A 21,717-nucleotide genomic window follows, 5' to 3' on the forward strand; every position below is an offset into this window, starting at 1 on the left:
TGATGTGTTGGTGATGGCATCGTACTGGAAGTGGTGCAGATTTTGAGGATGATCCATTGAATGTGGAGACTTGTGAGTGGAAAGTGAGGGCAAGGACAACCCTATCTTGGCTTTGGGTGGACAGAGAGGGGATGAGAACAGAACTGTGGAAAATGGAAGAGAACCCTGCCAGCTATTGTGGCATAAAGAATTAAAGAATATTTTAAGTACTGATCTGGAAGGTGAATGCCCAGTGAGAGGTTGATTAATCAAGACAGCTGTTGAAATCTGCAAGCTTGTAATAGATAATAGTTGCTAACCTATTCCTTAAAATGGTTCCCTGATACTTGAACTACACTAGTCTGATATTAATTTGATACACTTGAGTAACCTCATGGGTTTTTGAATTGATCCACTAGCCAAAAAGTCAAAACTGGATAGAAATATAATTGAAATAACTAGATTTTTTGCCCTCATGCTTTGTGGTCGCTGTTAACTTATTATTTCCAGGTACATTTTAAAAAATGATTTTTAAGACAAGATCCCAGAAGAAGGCATGGCAAAATACTTCCGTAGAAAGATTTGTCGAACAATTTGCCTATGTCATTTGACATGGCACAGAACTTACATCCAATAAGACCAGGTATGTTATGCTAGAGTTAAAAAAAAAAGAAGCTGGATTAAACCTGTACAGAATTCTGGTCTCAGCTGCAAGCTCTGGTCCAGTTCTTTTCACCACTATTTAAGAAGGATGTGAAGGTCTCAGAGAAGATGCAGAAAGAAATGTTTTCAGGGAAAAGGTTAGACTGGATAAGTTGGGGGTGTTCCTGGAGCAATGAAGATTGAAAGATGGAGAAGATTTCATGGAAGTGCGGAAGACATGATGAGTTTAAATGGGAGAACAAATGGGAAACTGTTCCTATAAGCAAAAGGTTCAAGACACAGAGACATGGATTGCAGATGATGAACAGAAGATGGGGAAGGGGGAGTGGAAACAAAGGGGTTTATTTTTGAAGCAGACTGTTACTTTTAGAGCTTACTACCTGCAAGGATAGGGGAAATGAAATTCTGGGTCCTTCAAAAGGGATTTAGGTTGGCCCCAGAGAAAATTAAATGCAGGGCAGCAGGGCAGTGGTGAGGTTGGATTATTCTATAAAAAGCCGTGTGTACTCAGGCCAATGGCGTCCTTATGCGACAAAGATTTTAAGATCTAAAATAGCTGAGGTAGGATTTCAGCTCACATTTGCTGTAAGTTTTAATACTGTATCATATTCTGGTAATGTAACCACTATGCTCTCAAATCCTTTAACTGACTTTGGCTTTAATACAGTCCTTCACTTTCAATTTTGGCACACTATTTTACTTTGTTTCTAGTTAAATAAAAATAACGTTATAGAAAGATGTAAAATATTTTGATTCTGAAATTATTGCATGATGTGATGTGTAAGGTGTATGGATGGTTGATACTGATGCTTCTAACTCATTTTGCAGTAATGAATTCACCACAGCTTCTTATATTATGATGTGCAGTATATTAATTTTTAAAAGGCAACTGTACCATATTCAACTGAGATATTTAATTAACGTATTTTTGATGTCCTTATATTCAGGAAAAATGTGCTATGAGTTACCTGGCCGGTCCCTGGCCAGTCTTTCCTCCTTGCCTACAGGTTTCCCACTGACATGGGTTAGATGGAACTCGAAGTGGGAATAGAATACACTGTCATTTCTCCCTTATTAGCAGAAGGATATGTTTTGTGGCTTTAAGAGCTTGGAAATCATATTGTTTTGGGTAAATGGACTCCATTGTGCTTCCCACTTCTCAGTCAAATGCAGACTCCCAGTTCAGCCCTACTTTTGTACAGGAATAAAGGAAATCCTGTATCTGCACAGACCCAGAGAGAGTGAAATCTGGATTTTCTATTTTCTATTCCTGAGGCTGCCAGCAGGGTTTTCTTGTTCATTGCAGCTGATCCAGACAGGCTACAGGAGCTCATAACAAGCACACAAATGTCTATTGGGCTGAACTTGTGGTCAGTCTCTGGGTCAGCAGAAATTGTGCTTCTGCAGAGTGGCCTCTAGTTAAAAGCCCCAGATATTTGCCTCTTTTAAATTCTGTAGCTGCAATGAATGATGAGAATTGCAGTGGCAGCTTGCAATAACTTCAGTAAATAATAATCCACTGACAGGGAATTGGTACAGGCCAATTTAGTGGCAAGGCTTGGGAAGTTTACCCAGTTTGTTAATCTGTGTTTTGTCATAATTGTGTTATAAACAGAAAATGTATGCTGGCACCAAAAAGATGTTTGGCCTTTATTTTTTAACCTGTACCTACCTTTCTTTTCCCTGGAGTTTTCAGCATTTTCTAAAGATCTGACAAAAGTATTTAAAACCTGTGAACACACTCTTTCCCCTTTCTATGAAAGTTAAATCAGGATGAAGACTTTAATTTAATGATGCTGAGATACATCTTAGGATGCGCTGGGACACATCATCAGAGATGTAGCTTAGGGTCATCAAGTGTCTCAGGTCTTTCAAACGCTCTTTTCAAGCAGCCCAGACAGGCCTGTATCCCAGCATTATTGGTCCACGGGTCACACGTCTTGATCCATTGCCATCTGGAGGCTCGTTCAGCAGCCTCTCTGAAGGTTCTGCTTTTCTTTTCAGCCAAGAACAGAGTGGAGTCTGCACAGCAAGCAGCTGGGCAAAACCTCTACATCCCACCTCTACAGGCTCACATCCTGTCCTCCACCCTTGTCCCTGGCACTGCTCTATCAGCTCCTGGTACTTGGCATTCTTGTGCTCAAATGCCTCCTCAATCTGGTCTTTCCAAGGGACTGTCAGTTCCATCATGACCACGTGCTATGCGATTTCTGACAGAATGATCATGTCAGGCCCCCAGGATGGTGATATGATGAAGCTGATATCAATTATTTAGCAAAGATCATTTAGCTCAGTATGACCATTAATGCCAAAGAGAATGTCTTTTATCATGAAGTGAATATTACAACTTATTCTGAATTCACTGATCTAACTTGGCTAAAATTTTCAGTTCCAAATCCTTGCAGTGCTTCTCGGTTAAGCATGGTCACAGGAACTAATCACATAAGTGAGGTGCTTGAGGGTGGGCTTTTGAGTAAGGAACAAAGACACCTAGAGTTGCTGTCTGCATTTCAAAACCATTAGTTCCATTGAAAATACACAATTATACATGTCGTGTACTCTGCAGTCAACGTAACATGCTGGAAACCAACTAAGTGTATATTGTTGGTCACAATTTACATTTTAGAAAGAGTATGGTATCATCGGTGAGTAAAACACAAGTAACCTAAGGTCAGTATCCACACAACTAGCCCCAGAATTATGCTCGTTGTGTATAAAGATTAATGTCAGGTGTCTATGCTTTGGGCTTGATTGGATCGGTTTCTTTCACCGTGATTCCAACATATTTGTCACAGCGAATGAAATGTTCAAATGACCAGGGCAGTAATATGGTTAACATCAAAGAGGTGAGCAAATGAACTGGATGATTCGGTGTCAGGGACATGTAGAAGGATTGACCCAGTGTCTGGGACACATGACCCGAGTCGGTAAATGTTAAAGTATAGTGTTAGGGACACATGGAAAGGTCAATCTAGTGTCTGGGATGCACTAAGTTATTGTTATTCGAAGAGAAGTGGTCGTAATCGATTTCTCTTAAATCAACAAAGGTGCATAAAAGGTTACAATAATGGCCAAGTAACATTACGTGAGGTTTGAATTGTAAAGGACGCTGTAGAGAAGGAATAGACTTAAGGACCCAACTGTAAATGAATTAAAGGGTAAGTAAGAGATGGGACATGGTACGTCCTTCCCTGATCCATCGCGTACTGATTTACAGACACAGAGAAGTACGGATTAACCAGTTTCAGTTACAATGTGAAAAGCTGGTTAAGAAAACACCAGGAGGAAGCAGCCAATGTAGATGAGACCAAGGTGTAGGAATTGAAGAAACAGTGCAGAGATTTAAAGGTGGCTATGAAACAGAGATGAATTGTTACTTTAATTGCTCCAAGCCCTCAGCCCAGGATATGTTTGGTTTCTGGTGCAACGATGATGGGACTTGGAAACATAGAACCCCCACCACCACCCTTCCTCCCCTTATTGGGAGGAATGTCACTGGAGGAGGATCAGGAAATAAATTTGACAAATGAGTGTTTCAGAGGATCGTATACTCCCAAATGATAAAGCTAACTCCAGGGCAAAAGGAATTAGTTGCCTCCCTGGGGGAAGGTAACATTTACCTAGGGAATTGGCAAGGCAGCTTGGGAGCTGATTAACACGGTATTGGCATTGGAAAAGTTAGCAAAAGAAACTGCATATATGGTACTCCTGATCAAACCCAATAAGCAATATTTAAATTGTTGGCAGAACTGGTGGTGGTCCACACAGTGAGATTGCAAACCTCAATGGCTTTGGATCTTGTTTCATCTAAGAAAGGAGGCACACGTGCCCTGATTAGATGTGAATGTTGCACTTACATACTAGATGAATCAGGAGAATATAACTCAGTGGACAGATCACATCCAAGAGGCAACCAGGAAGATTAAGGAAGTAGGAATCTAGTTCCACGACTATAATTCCACAGGAAGCTTGTGGCCAATTGGAATGATGGGAGGATGGTGACTTGCTCTGTATTAGGGAGTGTCTGTTGGTTTATAATATTGGCAGCCATCCTCTTGCAGTTACTGAGTAAGGTATTTGGATCCGGAAGAAGAGAGTATGAGAAAACCGGTATCTTTTGGTGCGGACTTGGAAAAAGGGAATTTGCTTGACTAAATCTATGAGATTATCATTAAATGATGGTCTGAAATCACTTTGATTACTGTATTCTAAAGCAGAAGCTTATGAAATGATGGCATTCTCATGCAATGACAGAAAGGAGGAGGGAATGTATAAGTATATTCGAAACCTTGAGATTTTTTATGTATTAATCATGTAATGTGACAAAATGGAAGCTGGATAATCCCAGAGTGTTTTGCTATAGTTAAGTGTGTACGTGACAGTGGGCATGTAATGTCCAGATCATCGTTCATTGTGTAACTGATGGAAGGTTGATATACCCTGTGGCTTTGAGTACTGCAGCTGCTAAGTGGAGCAACTGACTCTTGGAACAGCTAACAGTTAAAGAATAGCCTGAAAACTTGTATAAAGAAATAAATTCTGTAAGCTGTAAATCAGAAGCAACCTGCCACCCATTGAGGAGTGGAGGTCTTCTCCTTGCAAGTAATAAACATGCTTCTGAACAGATCCACTCTGCGTTTTTCCTTAGTTCTTTGCTATTAAACCTGGCAAAAGGTACACGACAGATGAACAATTGAAGGTAAAAGGAAGTGAATAAATGGAATTGAAATATCTGCTGCACTAAGAGGTAACAAGCTATCTTTCAGAGAATTATGCAAAATGTTAATGGAGTAAAAATATTTTCTCAGTAAATGACTGTGGAATCTTCTTGAAGCACACTGTGAATGGTAGTCCATTAGCATGCACCAAAGCTTATCTTTGTAAATGATATGCCTTGGTGCATGTTAATAGACTAATGTTCACTAATACTCAATGGACTAGTGTTTGTGAATATGAACACGAGTCTTAACACAGCATAATTCCAAGGCTATTGTCTTTTAAGCTGAAACCTTTGACTTTAATACCAGTAGGAAATCATTACTTGTGGCTAAGACTGGCAGTCAGTGTTAATAGGCATCATTTATGAATTGTTATCAAGATGAAAATTTCTCTTTCCATGAGGTAATGTTTCCCTTCCAGCAGTGTGTGAACAGGTTTTCATCACTTTAATTACACTGCTTTTGAATTTGGGCCCCAGAAGTAAAAGAACAGAGTTCTCTCCCACTATATTTTTGAGACAAATTGTTTGCTTACTGAATAACAATGGGGTGGGTTTCCTGGGTGAAAATGGAGACACCAGTGCCTCAGAAACAACGAGGTGCACATCCAGACATTCTCATGGGTAGTGTGCTTAATGATATCCATCCACGGCAGATGGAGGAACCGAATGGATCATGTGGTAGGTCAGTTTTAATTGAAGGAGGCAGGTTGGCAAGCCACCTCAATCAGAATCAGGTTTATTATCACCGGCATGTGATGTGAAATTTGTTAACTTAGCAGCAGCAGTTCAATGCAACACATAATCTAGCAGAGAAAAATATAATAAATAAGATCAAAATAATAATATAATAAATAAACAGGTAAATCAATTATGTATATTGAATAGATTTAAAAATATGCAAAAATAGAAATACTGTATATTAAAAAAATGTAGTAGTGTCCAAGGGTACAATGTCCATTTAGGAATCGGATGGCAGTGGGGAGGAAGCTGTTCCTGAATCGCTGAGTATGTGCCTTCAGACTTCTGCACTTCCTACCCAATGGTAACAGTGAGAAAAGGGCATGCCCTGGGTACAAATATGGTTTAACCTCCTAGTCAGATGGAACACTTTTTGTGGGGCTGTACAGAGGGACAGAGCTGTCATATCCTTCTCACACCTGTGAACATGCTCTCATCAAACCTTTGTTTTTCTAGGTCTTGAATCAGACCAAATGGCCTGGTATCAAAACAGCTCATAGCTGCCAGGCTACCAGGATGACCTGTTTTCAACCTAAAATAAAACAGCAGCAGTTTGTGAATGTGGCTAAGCTCTCAAAGTTAGATTGGTTCACTGACTGGGGTACCATTGGCACTTTTCACTAGCTGGTTGCCCAATAACCAACTGAGGGAGACTTTATCCCAATACATTGAAAAGCACAATACAATTCAGCTTTTACCTCCTGGGAAGAACCAATCAGCATGTTGAATTATTGGTTCAATAATCCCCACAATTTGTATGGAAACTGTTGTCATCAATTCAGTCATGGACCTATAAATGAACAGGAATTGACCAAGTTGAATGCATTTCAGTAGAAGAATTTTCAAAAAATAATTAGCACATGACAACAATCATTCCTCTAATTCTTCATCTAAATGCACCATCTGATGAGATATTGGTCCATTGAAAAGAAGACGATCATCATGTTCAGCTAACAATCTTTGATTATATTCCAGGTAATCACAATGGAGATAATAGAATTTGCCTCAACTTCTAAGCTAAATAGAAGTGAAGTTTAATTGCTTTCACGGTCACATCACCTTTACATTCTCTCCATACAAAACTTGATGAAAGATAGCTTGGTACTGAAGGATGAACTGTGAGCTCAGAAGTGGACTTCTGATTGAATTAGTGACTTCAGGAATTACTGAAGCATCTTCCAATAATCTGGTAGTAACTTTACACAGGATAAGTCAACCTTTCACCTCACATGTCAAGGCTGTTTTAACCATATAGCCATATAACAATTACAGCACGGAAACAGGGGGTCTCGGCCCTTCCAGTCCGTGCCGAACGCTTACTCTCACCTAGTCCCAACTGACCTGCACTCAGCCCATAACCCTACATTCCTTTCCTGTCCATATACCTATCCAATTTTACTTTAAAGTCCGGAAGCAGCGGTATCTTTTTATTCTCTGAGAAAAATGGAGTGTGTTTGGGATGGAGTGTTTTAAGAAAGGAAAGAAAATATATGTAAAAAAGAAACGGAAAATAAATTATATTGCTTACACTATTTAGAAATGTTTCCTGCAAGGTGCTTTGATTTTGGTCCTAATTTTTCACTTATGTTCCTCTCACAGGAATGGAGTTCTGAAACAGGTCTTCTGACCCTCTAATTCCACACTGTTCATCGAGCACTCACTTACATTAATTCCATTTTATTCTCCAAAAAAAAATCCCAGACTTTACCTCAAATGTACTCCCTTGGGGCAATTTGCTGAGGCAATGAAACAGAGATGAACTGTTACTTTAATTTAATTTAGGGGGTGTTGATACCTTCCCTTTCAATGACTTCCATAGCTTTTCTGTATCTTGTGGCTATCTGGAGAAGATGAGTCTCAGATGCATTCTGCATATATACTTTGATAATAAAATGAATCTTTGAACATTTGACCTTGAAGAAGTCTGTGGCACTATGCCAAGAATTTATCCTCTTCTGATGCTATCAGGTCGGTAACAATATTGAACAAATCACAAAAATAGTAGGAACTGATTCAATTCAATATTTTAATATTACTGCTGATTAAACAAAGATTGGACTCATCTGGAGACTGAAACATAATAACTTGCATCATACACCAGGATGCTCTCTACAGTTACCTGATGAAGTAACTGTAGCCTTTGGCCATGAGCAGAGGTCATCAGGTGGTGCATAACCTTCATGGAGTGTTTTGACCTTTAACCACTACAGTCTCCAGATGGCGGGTCAGCAGTTGTGGCCAAGTCACTGACCATCTGCTCCTGACTTCCAGCTCAACTCCTTTCACCTACTCCATATCCAACAAGAAGCTCATTCTGCCTCCTCCCCCATCCTGCAAGCTGCTTGATTCTTGCTCTTTCCATCAAGGTCCAGTGCAGACAGTGACCTCCTTGCCAATCTTGTGGGGAACTATCGACAGCTGATCTCCATGGGGAGTAGCCACATTAGCCATCCTTTGTCCCTGCACTCCTGGACTAAAGACCGGTACTTCAGGGCCTTCCTCTCGTGAGCCTCCTCACCTCCCTCCCATGGTACTGAGAGCTCCACCAGGGTGATTTTCCTGCCTTTGGTGGGCCACAGTACGATGTCTAGTCGAAGTGTGCTTTGCACCACATCAGGGAACTCCCGACATTGACCTTCATTCCCCACGTTTTGGCCATTTGCAGCAGATTGGATTAAGGCCTTTTTACTCTGTCAGGCGTGGCCCTCTCCTTGAGGAAAATGACTGCCCTTTTCTCTCTCTGTCAGCTGGTCTCCTTTTACACAGCTCCCGCTCTGGTGTATCAGCGAGGGACAGCAGGACACATGCAAAACAACTTAAGCACAAGGATGGTACAGCCTCCTACACTGTCCTTGTGGTTAAAGCTGTTTTGCATCCTGACGCTATGTGTGCCAGTGAACCCCACTGACCACAAAGCTTGCAGTTAGGGTAATCTCTCAGCCCCCATGTGCTCAGCTGTGATGCTGTAGGGAGAGTGTCATACACGGACGGCAGGAGGAGAAAAATGAGGAAGGCTCAGTCTCCAAAGCTCTACCTGTGATCTTGTGCTTGGGAGATGGTATTTCATCCAGGCACACTGTGACCCCCAAATCCACTGCCTTCAACACCCACCTTTCATCCTATTGGTTATGTGCCTCTGCCTGGAGCAGGTCACGTCTCTCCCTTGCAATTGCACTCCCCCATTGTTGGAATGGTGCTGAGCAGAGGCCTTGCCATTCCAGGCCTGGGTTGCCAATGATGGCTCTGAATTGCAGGGAGCTCACTGTCTGGTCTTTGGCCAAGCTGGTGGCCCACTTTCAGCCTGAGCTTGTCGTGACCCCTGCCTGGTTTATTAGCTTGTCATCAGAGCCCCTCAGTGTTAACACAACTCTACGCTTTGCCACCTTGAACTCCTCCACTACCAATGTCAACAGGAGCCATAGGTGGCCCGATCTTATGTACAGCCCCACTAAAGAAAACCTTGGAGAGATCCCCAGCCATGTACTGTGGGTGCTTGTTGACTGTCCCCTCAATGCCTTCTACAGTGGTCACAGAGAGCTCGTACACCATGAAAAGCCAGAGCAGCCTTGATAGAAGACCATGTTGGTACGGCAATGCCCTAAATTTACCAGTAAAATTATTTCTAGTTATTTCTAAAATTATTGCATTGTTAAATATTACAATAAGGGAATGATGTTACACACAAAGTTATCTGTATAGGCCCAGGGACATTGTTTAGGTGCAATTATCTCCATATGGCATTGAGAACTGCATAAAAGTTTGACATAAATATTTAGGTCTGATTATATCTAGAAAGACAACAAACTGTGGAAGAACACAATATTATGAAAAGCATTGTCTGAGTTTTTGTTTTGAATTGCAGAGGGATCAAATAAGAGTTCCTGACTGTTGTACTAAATTGTGATGGTGAGGTGCGCATTGATTGTTTCATTGTTGTCGTAAAATCAAATTCTTGGCCAGTATCTTAAGGCGAAAGAAATCTTACCCTTCATTGGCTGTCCAGAGTAGGTTGGGCCCCAGGACTATTGCCATGTTACCAGGGGTCATTTTGTTGGCATCTTGGTATTCTGTTAGTTTGGCTAGGAATTTTATCAAGTATCTGCAGTAAACATACATCACATTGAGTAAATTAACTTATTTTCAAAAATGAAGAAAGCTGATGTCAGAATGTATAGCAATATGATTAAAAACATTCAGTGTTTTTATCTCAGTAGACCAAAATTATAATTGAATCTTTAACATCGAGAAATATCCCAAGGTGGGTGGTTGATGGTGACTGATGGTGACTAATATATAAACTTCATGGTGAAAAGGTGGAGAATTGGGTCAAAGAATGGACTTTCTGTTTGGTCTTAGAGGAGAGGCAAAGAGGCTAAAATAATGAATGGAGCCTAGATGGCTAAATGCACGGTGGGTCAAAGCAAGTGGGATTCTACAAAAGGCTGGAGTATTGGTTGGGGAACTGAACAGGGTGCAAGCCGAAGTATATAGGGAAGGCAAGAAGTATGTAGGGAAGGCTGAGGAAATGAAGGAATTTAACAGAACATGCACTTTAAAGGAATTAAATGGCTTATGGGTTTCAGAATTTTCATATGGTTTAGAATGAGAGATTGGTCAGGTGAGTGTTGGAATTGTTAAGATGTTACAGGTAACTTAAATCTCAAAGGAATGTTTTTTAAGAGCTAGAAGTCACGCTGTTGTACAAGAGTTTGGCTCTGACGTGCATTTGATTTTATTAAAAGAAGAATTTTCAAGTTCAACAATATTGAATATTTATAGATTAATACTAGAGGTTAAAAGATTATGCAAAAATACCCTCAATCTCTTCTAATACACAATGCAAAATTAAATACACAAATAACTGTGAGTCCAGAATAAGAATTGCTACATTATGTTGCAATATTCTCTGGAGACTGTACTCCATTCCATAAAGCTACACTGACAAAAATAAACTAATACATTCTGGCTTTTTTTTAAGGCTCCTGGGCAGATTTCCTTTACTCATTAAGTAGCACTGGTTGGTAATTCACACTAATATAATTATTCCTTTCACACAATTGCACTAATAACAAACTAAATAGAGAACAACTATTCAATTACAATGAGGCAGTTAAATTTACCTGAAATTGTTGTAATTAGCCTTGGGTAGCTTCTCACATGCATTCCATAATGCCTGAAGACGTTTCTCTTGGTCCTGAATACTGATAGTTTCAAACAGAATAAGAAAATTGTATATTCTTACATATTTTTTCAGATTTCTGATATTTGGTTCAAAAATACTAAATTATTTTAAAGATAAACATGAATAAATATACTTCTCTGGGAAATAATAAAAAGAAGTCTTACCAAAAATACTTGATTAGTTAGCTCTAAATATATATGAACTGTCATATAATTGGTCTAATTTGATTTTCGGATATAACCACGACTGTGGCTTGAAATTCTGAGTTGTTTTACTCGGTGCTAATTTTCTTATCTGCTTTTGACTTCTTTTTTGAGAACCTTGTGCACAAACTACACATTATAGACTGACTCAGTGCCAACATATTTCCTATGCTACGCTTCAGCTAACTGCATACTGGGAAGTTGAGGAAGGGAAGTTTTACAGATCAACCCTCAATGAAAATTTCTCCAGTTCTCAGTGCACTGGTGTTGTGCAATCAATTTCCAATTCTCTGCTTGCCAGCAAACAAGAAACTACCAACAAACAACTTATTCATTCCCCAGTGTTATAGCTGGGCGAAGAAGGTTAGATGAACAAATGGACCTTTCCTCTCCATGTTGGAAAATGGCTACTTTGTGCTCAGAACAAATGCTTACCTGCTATTGGGAAATTCTAAGAAAATTAGGGGCATAAACATCAATAAAAAATAACATAATTCAAAATTTTTGCATTGCTCAACACTTTCAGCATCTGGAAAACCTTCTCTGTGTACGTAATTCAAAAGGTTTATTCTTGACTGTCCAATGGACAGTTTACTATTTTATCACTGAGTTTCTCTCACATTTACATTTCTCAGAATAAAATAGCACACAGTTTTTAGACCCTAATTATTCAAATCTGGTTTGTTACCCTCCAAAAATAGACTTAGTAATAAGAGAAACTCTGTGCCGTGTTGAACGTTTGAGCAAAATCAATGTTTTTCTATATAAATGCAAACTCAAGATATTGTTATGCAGCTTTTTCTGAATTAATTAAATGCTTAGAACGAAAGTTAATTCCGGATGTCTAGTCATCTGAAGAAAAAAAACTAATTATTGCACACTGTACAAAATATCAAAATAATAATGCATTTAGCTAATTTCTATAAGGAATTAAAAGCATCAGCTGATAAATTTCCCCTCTGAAAAGTCATTTCAGAATTGTAACAAACTGAAGACCTTCTAAGCCATTCATAGCAACATATGAAACTGAAAGAATTGATAAAAATAATACCTACTTTGATGCTTGTATCCATTCGTCATACAATTCAAATGTCATCAAAGGTTCTGGTAATTCTCGAAGATATGATTTAAGAGCTCCTTACAAATAGAAAACAGTTTTGTTTTCATTTCACTAGCATAACAAAAGGATTATTGTAAATGCTGTCCATCTATCCTGGATGTAACAAACGATTTTCTTCATTATGGTAAACATCACAGTACATAAAAATACCTTTTTAAACTAATATTTCATTCTTCCTTATTATGGCATGGGTATTCCTCCGCAACTTTCTCCAGGCTGTGAATATGACTTCACGACTTTTACCTGTACTGCAAGGAATACTGACAAATGTGGCCATTCCTAATAACGCAATAATTTTTCATGGTATCAAGAAAAGGCATGATTTGGCCGAACTGGTTAATTGGATCTCAATATGAAGCGTCCCCTTGATGCTCAAAATTCTTACTTTTTGATCTCGGACTGATGAATTTAAGCTTTGGGTTCTGGGCATCAAATTGTCTCAACACTAATTAGTCATTCAGGCAATTCTATTCGTGTTAATTGTGTGCTTCTGGACTTGAGGGAGTTATTGCTTAGCACCCTAGCTTCCAAGGGGTCACTGGTGTTGCAGATAACCTGAGTCAGGGCAACAACTGATAAGAGTCCTGCATTTAGTAGGTAGTGTCCGAATAGACTAGAGAGAATCTGGAATTACACAATTAATCCAGGAGTATTCATATTCTGTGGGAAACAAAATAAAAAAATGCCAAGAATATGACTGAGCAGGCTGCTTGAGCCTGTGAACTTCTATTTCTTGGCAAATAGGGTTTAGCTTGATGAAAGCCATATGCTGTGCATGGTCTTGACTGCTGCATTTACAGAATACACAGACTAGCCTTAAACCTCCACAACTGAGAGGCATCATTCAAAAATACCTTCAGTTCTAGCGGTGTTTCAGAGTTTAAAGACATCTGCAATAATATTAGCATTAATTGTAAAGGACCTGTCATGTAGATAACGAGTAGATAAGGAGAGACACCAAAGATTGGACAGATTTTTGTTTCATAAGGATTTTTGCCCAAGGCCTAACAAAATGCACGTACCAATAACATTAACACATGCAATGATGATCTTAGTCATGCTGATTGCAAAAATACTCACACGACGATTCTATTTTCTACACTTCCTTCCCAGAGGGACTCTCGTAAAGAGTCTGACAAACTATTCTCCATGTCTAGCTGTTCCCAGCTACCAATTTTGTTTTGCATACAACAGTAAAAGCTGCACAGATCTCAAAGAGTGTCGAGCGTTGGATAAAAACATGTGAAACAACCTGACATTTTAGTAGTTAATAGCAAAGAAGAAATGCTTGCTGCTGACCTCAAACAGAGAAAACAACAAAGACCCAGTGAATTTTATGATGTGAATTTCCCTTTCCCAGTGTCAACTATTAAGGATCACTGCCATTCAGTCATTAAGTTGGCTAAGTAGCCAAACATACTGAATGATTTTTTTTTCAGGCAGCAAACCAAGAAGATATTTTTAATTCACATTCTTTACATGCTGTATATAAACTGGAACTTAAACATGTAATTAAAACTGAAGTAGAAATATTCTAAATATTTTTATAAAGCAATTTTGATGTATTTGGAGATATTCATTTCAGGAAAACAAAATTTATATACATAAAGTCAGATAGACCTTTGAGCTGTGATTATTTAATACACCAAAAGGGGGCACAATCTAATTTTGAAGGAAACATATTCAGTGCATTTTACAGAAATACTTTAGTGTAAATACTTTAAGATGAAAATATTGTGACTTCAATGTACCAAATTTAAAAAGCAGACCTTGGAATATGTTCACTTTTATATTAAGGTATTTATACTTCTACCTCTTAATTTCATGTTAATTCAAGTCATTCCCCTTGGTTTTATTGGTGGAGGCTACAAACAGCAGGGACTTTGAAGGATGTTTGACTCAGGTTTTCCATATTACACTAGGTAGGGTACGAATCCCCGAATGGCGGTCAGTTTCATTAACAGCTGTTGACTGTATTATTAAGGCCATGAACTCATGTCCGACCAGAGGAGCGAAAATTATAACTATACTCTAGACAGTTAATGTAATAACAAAGGTTATTACTATCTAAGGCTTATTGAGGGCTAAATAATTTTCACAAAAATACTCATTAGAAAGGAAATATATCATGGATTAATTTACAACATATAATAAAGGATTTAAACAACATAACAAAATAAAACATCATTTTACAAAGTGAAAACTGTGCATAAAAATCTGGTGTATCAGGTATCCCTGCAGTTTTTTTACTCTATTATATTGCCAAGCTAAAATATGTAATATAACTGGTATTTTATCTGTAAATTCCATATCATAAAACAACTAAATAATAGGGTTAACACCTACAATCTTCAGATCATGAATCCCTCCTTGGTTGAGAACCTGCTACAGCACTGGCCGGACAATAATCTCATTCAACTTATAAAATTTTCTCTTAACACATTAAGTAATCAGATAACTATATAATCAAGATTATGCTGATAAAAAATATGGTGATTTTCACTTAAAAGACCCAATATTTAATTAAGTTAATGACTAGAAGCTATTAACACAGGCTGTAGCACCACACCAGTTACTGCTGAGTGACATACCTGCTACAGCATGGGGATCCACAGAATATTCTTGCACATCCAACACACCACAGTCAAGTGAAGCCTTTAGCTTCTTCAGTTTGGAGGCCGAAGCAGCTACCCTGAAAAGGCCCTGAGGAGAAAAAGCTCTTATCAAAATCACTTGCAACTCAATACATTTACACAGAACCACAAAGGGACAATTTCATGATCAATACTTTAAAAATGCCACTTCTGGCAATAATTTGTCAGTCCTTTTAGATTAAATGGGCAGTGCTTGGACTTGCCTAAACCTCACAGTAGAATCACATCTGGAGAATAACTTCAGGGAGATGAGTGATCAGCCATGCATTAAATAAATATATATATATATATATAGGTAGGTCTTCAATTGTTTATTTTAAGGGGACAACTTAAAGATGTTATTCAGCAGACATGAAGGGATTGGTTTGATCACTCAAAGATGTGGAAAAGTAATTAATTATCAACTAATATCATAATGTGCAACACACCTCAGATATTGACAGAATTGTTTGTTATTTATCTGTAGATAATTCTGCAGAGTAGGATTGGCACAATGCAGTTACCCAAGATGATTGAAATGGTGTTTTAACCTGAAATGCTAACAGTATTTCTTTCATTACAGTTGTAGTTTATATCCAGCATTTCCTTTGAGTGGAAAATCCTGCAAAAGGTAGCGGATTTGTCCCAGTACATCAAGTCTTCCCAAGCACTGAGCACATCTACAAAAAACGTTGCCGTAGAAAATGAGCATCTATCATCAAAGATCCTCACCACCCAGGCCATGCTCTTTTCTCACTGCTACCTTTGGGTGGGAGGTACAAGAGTCTCAGGACTTGCACCAGCAGGTTCAAGAACAGTTATTACACCTCAGCCATCAGGCTCTTGAACAAAAGAAGTTAACTATACTCATTTTATTCCTGGTGTTCCCTCAGCTGATGGTTTCACTTTAAGGATTCTTGTTATTTAATACTCGTTATTTTTTGCTATTTATTTATATTTGCATTTGCACACTTTGTTGTTCATTGATCCTGTTTACAGTCACTGTTCTATAGATTTGCTAATTCTGCCTGCAGGAAAAAGAATCTCAGGGTTGTATGTGGTGACATGTATGTACTCTTGACAATAAATTTTACTTTGGCTTTGAACTTTGACTTATATTTTGGGTTTTCAACATTTGCAGTTATTTGCTTTACTGTGGCAGTAACAGGTCAGTAAATGTATTCCTAAATATCTAGAACACAACATCAGTGGTGGCAGATAAAACAAAGGCTAAACACAGCAGACAGATACCTCTTCCTGCATGCCACACTCCAGTAACATTGTCACACAGGCCTCAACAGGAAATGCTATTTCTCGTCCACTTATTGCAAGATGTTCTTCCAGCGGCTTGCCAAAGGAAGGCTTTTCTATCCAAGCCTCTTTAGTAGGGGAAAAAAGATTATTTCCAGACATTAGCTGAAAGTTTTCATAATATTCCTTAATGAATAACAATTAATAGATTAACAATGCTTTTTTGTTAGCATCTGTTACAGGTGCTTTGAAATTAATATTGATTCTGCTTTGAGCTTTCACATTTTTATTCATTAAATCACAAAGTTATACGGTGTGCAAACAGGTCCTTCAGCTCAACTTGTCCATGGTGACCAAGCTAGTCACATTTTTTTGTGTTTGGGCCACATCCCTCTGATCCTTACCATTCTTGTACCTGTCTAAAATATTTAAATATTGTAATTGTACCCACCTCAATGTTCTATGGCACCTCATTCCATGTACCCACCAGCATCTGTGGGGAAAACATTCCCCACAGGTCCTTTTTATATGTTTCCCCTTGGATCTTAAATCCAAGTCCTCTTTTTATGGACTCCCCTATCCTGGGATAAAGACTGTGACCATCCATCTTAGCTAAGTCGCTCACGGCTTTATGTATCTCTTTATTGTTACCCTTCAGCCTCCTACTTCCCAACGAGAAAAAAAAGTCCCTCCTTGTTACTGAGGCCCTCCATGCTGTCCAGACAACGACCTTGTGAACCATTTCTGGACTTATCAGACTATTGGCAATCTTCCTACAATGGAGTGACTAGAACTGTACACGATACTCCAAGTGCGGTGTCACCTATGACTTGAAAAGTTGCAATAAAACTTCCTAGACTCTGCACTCAGTGTCCTGAACAAAGAAGCCAAACATGCCAAACACCTTCTTGTATCTAGATGGGATCCAATTCAATGCTGCAGCTGATTCGAGGATGTGTATGGATTATTCTAGGTTCTGTTTCATGTTACTACGTTGTAAAGCCCAATGCCAGAGCTTATAAACAATAGTTTTCTTTGTAATATACAGTAAGGTAAACATGTTTATGGTGTATTCAGCCTCAGCTAGTGTCTTTGGTTGTGAAAAAGGCAGCCCTTAAAAATGATAGCAAAGTATCTCTATTGTTAATTGACCAATATAAATGCTGAATATTTAGAGAATAAGTGAAACCAAAGCTGTGACTAAGACTGGAAAAAATAGTTTCCTCATTCTTGGATTCAGAAGATCGTGATTCCCAAAGAAAGTAGTAAATGGCATTATGATTTGGTGCTGAGCCAACGTTCATGTTCACAAGCTCTAGGAAGGACCGACATGTTAATTAAGCCAGGCAATTAAACCTAGGGAAGCTCAATATATTTCTCCTGGGCTTTTGCGTCATCACTATAAAGCAGGACTACAAATTAATTTCCTTAACTTCAGTTTAAATGTGAGCATATTTTTCAGAGCCTTGCTTATCTGCTTACTTATTACATTATTATGAACTTTCAGAAGTTCTATTATGCCTAGTGGAGATTGTAGTAATGTATGCATTTTTTATTGAGTATTATAAAGTTGATTATTTCATTACAGTCACTATAACTGCTTAATACAAAGTGATTAGAAATGCTTCCAATGTGATCAGAGTAGGGATACAGGCAAAATGCTGCCTCCAATATTGCCTTTATTCAGAAAGGCAGGAGCACATTAAAATTTGCTTACCTTGTTGAGCTTTAATCTGAGGCAGTATGCTCTGTAAAAGTACTAATGACTTCCTGTGATACTCTGCTTGCACTTCTATTAGCTGGGGAACACAGAATTCACAATAAATTGAAATACAGACTGAGTTGATCCCATTTCATACCGATTGATTAAGCAAAATGTCAAGTAGAGAAGAAAAGGCTGAAAACACAAATGAAAAAGAAAGATGTATTGGCCTTCTAAACCCTACCAAAATGATCATGTTTAGTGTTAAATGAACAGAATATAAATTTTGGTTTTGTGTCTTCAAAGATGACAAAATTAAAGCCTGATTTGGTTAAAACGTTTAAAATAAACAAGGGACTTCATAATGTCGGAAAAGTTATGGAAGTGAGTTTCTCTAGTAGGGCAATCAGTATAAGAGCATAATTGTAAGATTACAACTGAGCTAATTAGGTTTGGAATCAGGAAGCATTTATTCATACAAGGATATTAGAAGCCTTTCATCCAAACTGCTGTCGTTACTGTGTCAATAAACAACTCCACGATGCTTTTAAGTTTAAGTTCAGAATTTCAACACCCATAATTTGAGAAGAGAGAGTTAAGATGAAAGTCGGTCTTGAACTAACAGAATAGCAGAACAGGCTCCAGGACGATGTTCTAATTTTTGGAACAGGGATCTTGTTCAGATTTTTCTTTGAAATGCAAGAAAGAAGGTGTTATTAAAAATAACCAAACATCTCAAAAAGATATTAAATTGATGTATTAATTAATGGCGTTACCAAAATGCCTTATGAAGACTATGCTTCATCTGAAGAAAGTGTTATAATGTAACATTGGTTTGGCATTCCAATTTTTAAGTCAATGAATTATGAAGAATGTAGAATATCATGTATTTTGTGATTTTACTCCAAAGTTAACTTTCTTTCAAATATACTAATATTATTAAATACTTCTGAATAGTAGCTGCAACAGCTGTAATTGAAAAATGTTTAAACTTTTAGTTAGGATACTTAAGAGAGCTGTAATTGAGTCATGATTGCAGTTCACTGAAGATTAAGTTAAAATACAATCCAAAATATTAAAAACCCAAAATAGCTGATTTTACTCCCCATATTTTAGCATTATAATTTGTTTTCATGGCTTGGCATCATCAATGTTCCTGCAAATGTTCCTGCACACCTCAATCACCAAATGTTGCCTCATGTCTGTTCACACAAATTGTCGTCTAGTACTTGAGTGGTGAAACTGTATTGTGTAAACATTATATTGTATGCTTATAGGTGCATCAATATGCAATTCACTATATTTTTGAAGGAAAACTATTGGTTATTGTCTTAAACAAAGCCAATTATAAACCACGTCACCATGCGTTAGTTAATGAACAAAGTAAATAGAAGTATTTCAAAATTATATTCTCCTGTAACATAAATAATAAAACAGAACATGTTACACCTTGAACCTGCTAAATGCTCTTTTCTGATCAGCAATTCCATTGTAAGTGTTAAGAGATTACTTTAAATGTCTCTCACTGTCTGGATGACTTCTTTGCCATTCTTCTGCAGACCAACATGCCCATCCCTGAATGGACTAGCCTGTAAACATCCTCTCTGAGAGTTTACATTACATTTCAGTTAAACTCGCTATTACATCCCTCAGAAATAAAGATTATACCTCTCCCTATTGAGTTTTCATGAAGTAAATGACATGCACACTCATTACTGGAATGTCATCAACAACATCCAATACCTCAACCTGAAAAGGTATGCGGAAAGCACCATTTTGGACATGTATTTCATTTTAATTCTATCCTAACTTCCCCAAACTCTAAGCTATTTAACTATTTATTATCTGAATTTTAAATTCGCAGCACCATCCTGTTCAAAACTGTACCTAGGTCAAATGCACACAGATCCCAAAATGTAATTGTAACATCATGTGAAATTTGGCAGAGGTGAACTGTACATTTATACAAAAGTAGAACTGTAGGCAGGCATTTTAGGCCTGAATCAGGAATTTAGTTGAATGATTTTGATTAAATTAGTTTGGGCTAAACTGATTTGGATAAAAACGGAAAGTGATTTGGCATGCAGGAATCCTGCGAACTTGGAATAACTATAATATACAATGCAGTTGAAGTACTGGGAAGCAACAGGAATGCAATAACTTCACATATTAGAAGGTGAATGGGGCAGATTTGGTGTATTGAGATTTCATTGTCATAGTGGGTTGTACATTTGTGAATCTGAATGTAAATGTAAAATACACTGTAAAAATAATTACATAAGAATGAAAAGCCTGATGTTCCAAACTTAGTGAATTATGTAAATATATCGTGTATCCCTTCCATATTGTTTAGTTTTTATTTATTTGATTTAGAGATACTGTGCGGACAGGCCCTTCCAGCCTAATGAGCCCCACTGCTCAGCAACCCACCTATTTAACACTTGCCTACTCACAGGACAATTTACAATGACCAATGAACTTACTAGCCAGTACATTTTGGAATGTGGGAGGAGACTGAAGCACTCTGAGGAATCCCACGCGTCAACAGGGGTGAACATGCAAACTCCAGACAAAGAATGTTGGAAGTGAACTCTGAGCACTGACACCCCAAGCTGTAACAGTGTTGCGCAAACCGCAATTTACCATGGCACCCCATGGTATTCAGAAAGGTTGGTGTTAAGATCAATATTTTGGTCAACTCAAGGGACCAAGTACCTGAAAAAAATGGCCAAAGGAAAACTGGGCTGCTTCTTACTTTGAATGACCATAACGTCACGGAGCAACAGGTGAGCTTTGATAGCTATTAATCCAAATCTGGAATCTGAAAGTGGCATACATCATCAGGGACCCCTACCATCCAGGCTAAGCTCTCTTCTTGCTGCTGTATTGGGAAGAAGGTATAGGAGCCTTAGGTCCCGAACCACCGGATTAAGGAACAGTTATTACCCTTCAACCATCAGGATCTTGAACCAGCGAGGACAACTCACTGAGCTGATTCCACAACCTATGGACTGACCTCCAAAGGCTTCAGAACTCAAGTTCTCAATATTATTTATATACTTATTTATTATTTTCTTTTGTAGTTGCACAGTTTGCCTTCGTTTGTACATTAGCTGTTTGTCAATCTTTGTGTATAGCTTTTCAATAATTCTATGTATTCTTTTGTCTGAGATGGCTTTTTAGAGCAGATTGTGATTAAGCCCACTAAGGGAAAGGGAATTCTGGATTGGTTGATGCGTAATGAACCAGATTTTATTAGGGAGCTTAAGGTAAAGGAACCATTAGGAGTCAGTGATCAAAATATGATATAATTCACCCTGCAGCTTGAGAGGGTGAAGATAAAAGCAGATGTATCAGTAGTGCAGTACAGCAAAGGGAATTACAGAGACAGGAGAGAAAAACTGGCCAAAGTTGATTGGGAGGGAGCACTATGAGGGACAATGGCAGAACAGAACGGCAGGAGTTTCTCAGAATGACTCAGAAGTCATTGGATAGATACATCCCAATGATGAATAAATATTTTAAA

General features: G+C 38.2%; 1 protein-coding gene across 9 annotated transcripts in view; it reads right to left on the bottom strand.

Annotated features, from left to right (window-relative positions):
- Positions 1-21,717, bottom strand: part of LOC132380129 (rho GTPase-activating protein 44-like) — a 281,829-nt gene that overhangs the window by 31,528 nt on the left and 228,584 nt on the right. For all 9 annotated transcript variants that reach the window (XM_059948735.1, XM_059948733.1, XM_059948739.1 and 6 more), the window contains 7 exons: positions 18,207-18,288; positions 16,490-16,617; positions 15,197-15,308; positions 12,541-12,622; positions 11,221-11,301; positions 10,086-10,199; positions 6,799-6,890 (listed from right to left, as the gene is read on the bottom strand). In XM_059948735.1, the coding sequence (XP_059804718.1) occupies positions 6,799-6,890; positions 10,086-10,199; positions 11,221-11,301; positions 12,541-12,622; positions 15,197-15,308; positions 16,490-16,617; positions 18,207-18,288 (691 nt within the window). The remainder of the gene's footprint in view (positions 1-6,798; positions 6,891-10,085; positions 10,200-11,220; positions 11,302-12,540; positions 12,623-15,196; positions 15,309-16,489; positions 16,618-18,206; positions 18,289-21,717) is intronic.

This window comes from Hypanus sabinus, chromosome 23, assembly GCF_030144855.1.
Source record: "Hypanus sabinus isolate sHypSab1 chromosome 23, sHypSab1.hap1, whole genome shotgun sequence".
Classification (NCBI taxonomy): Eukaryota; Metazoa; Chordata; class Chondrichthyes; order Myliobatiformes; family Dasyatidae; genus Hypanus; species Hypanus sabinus.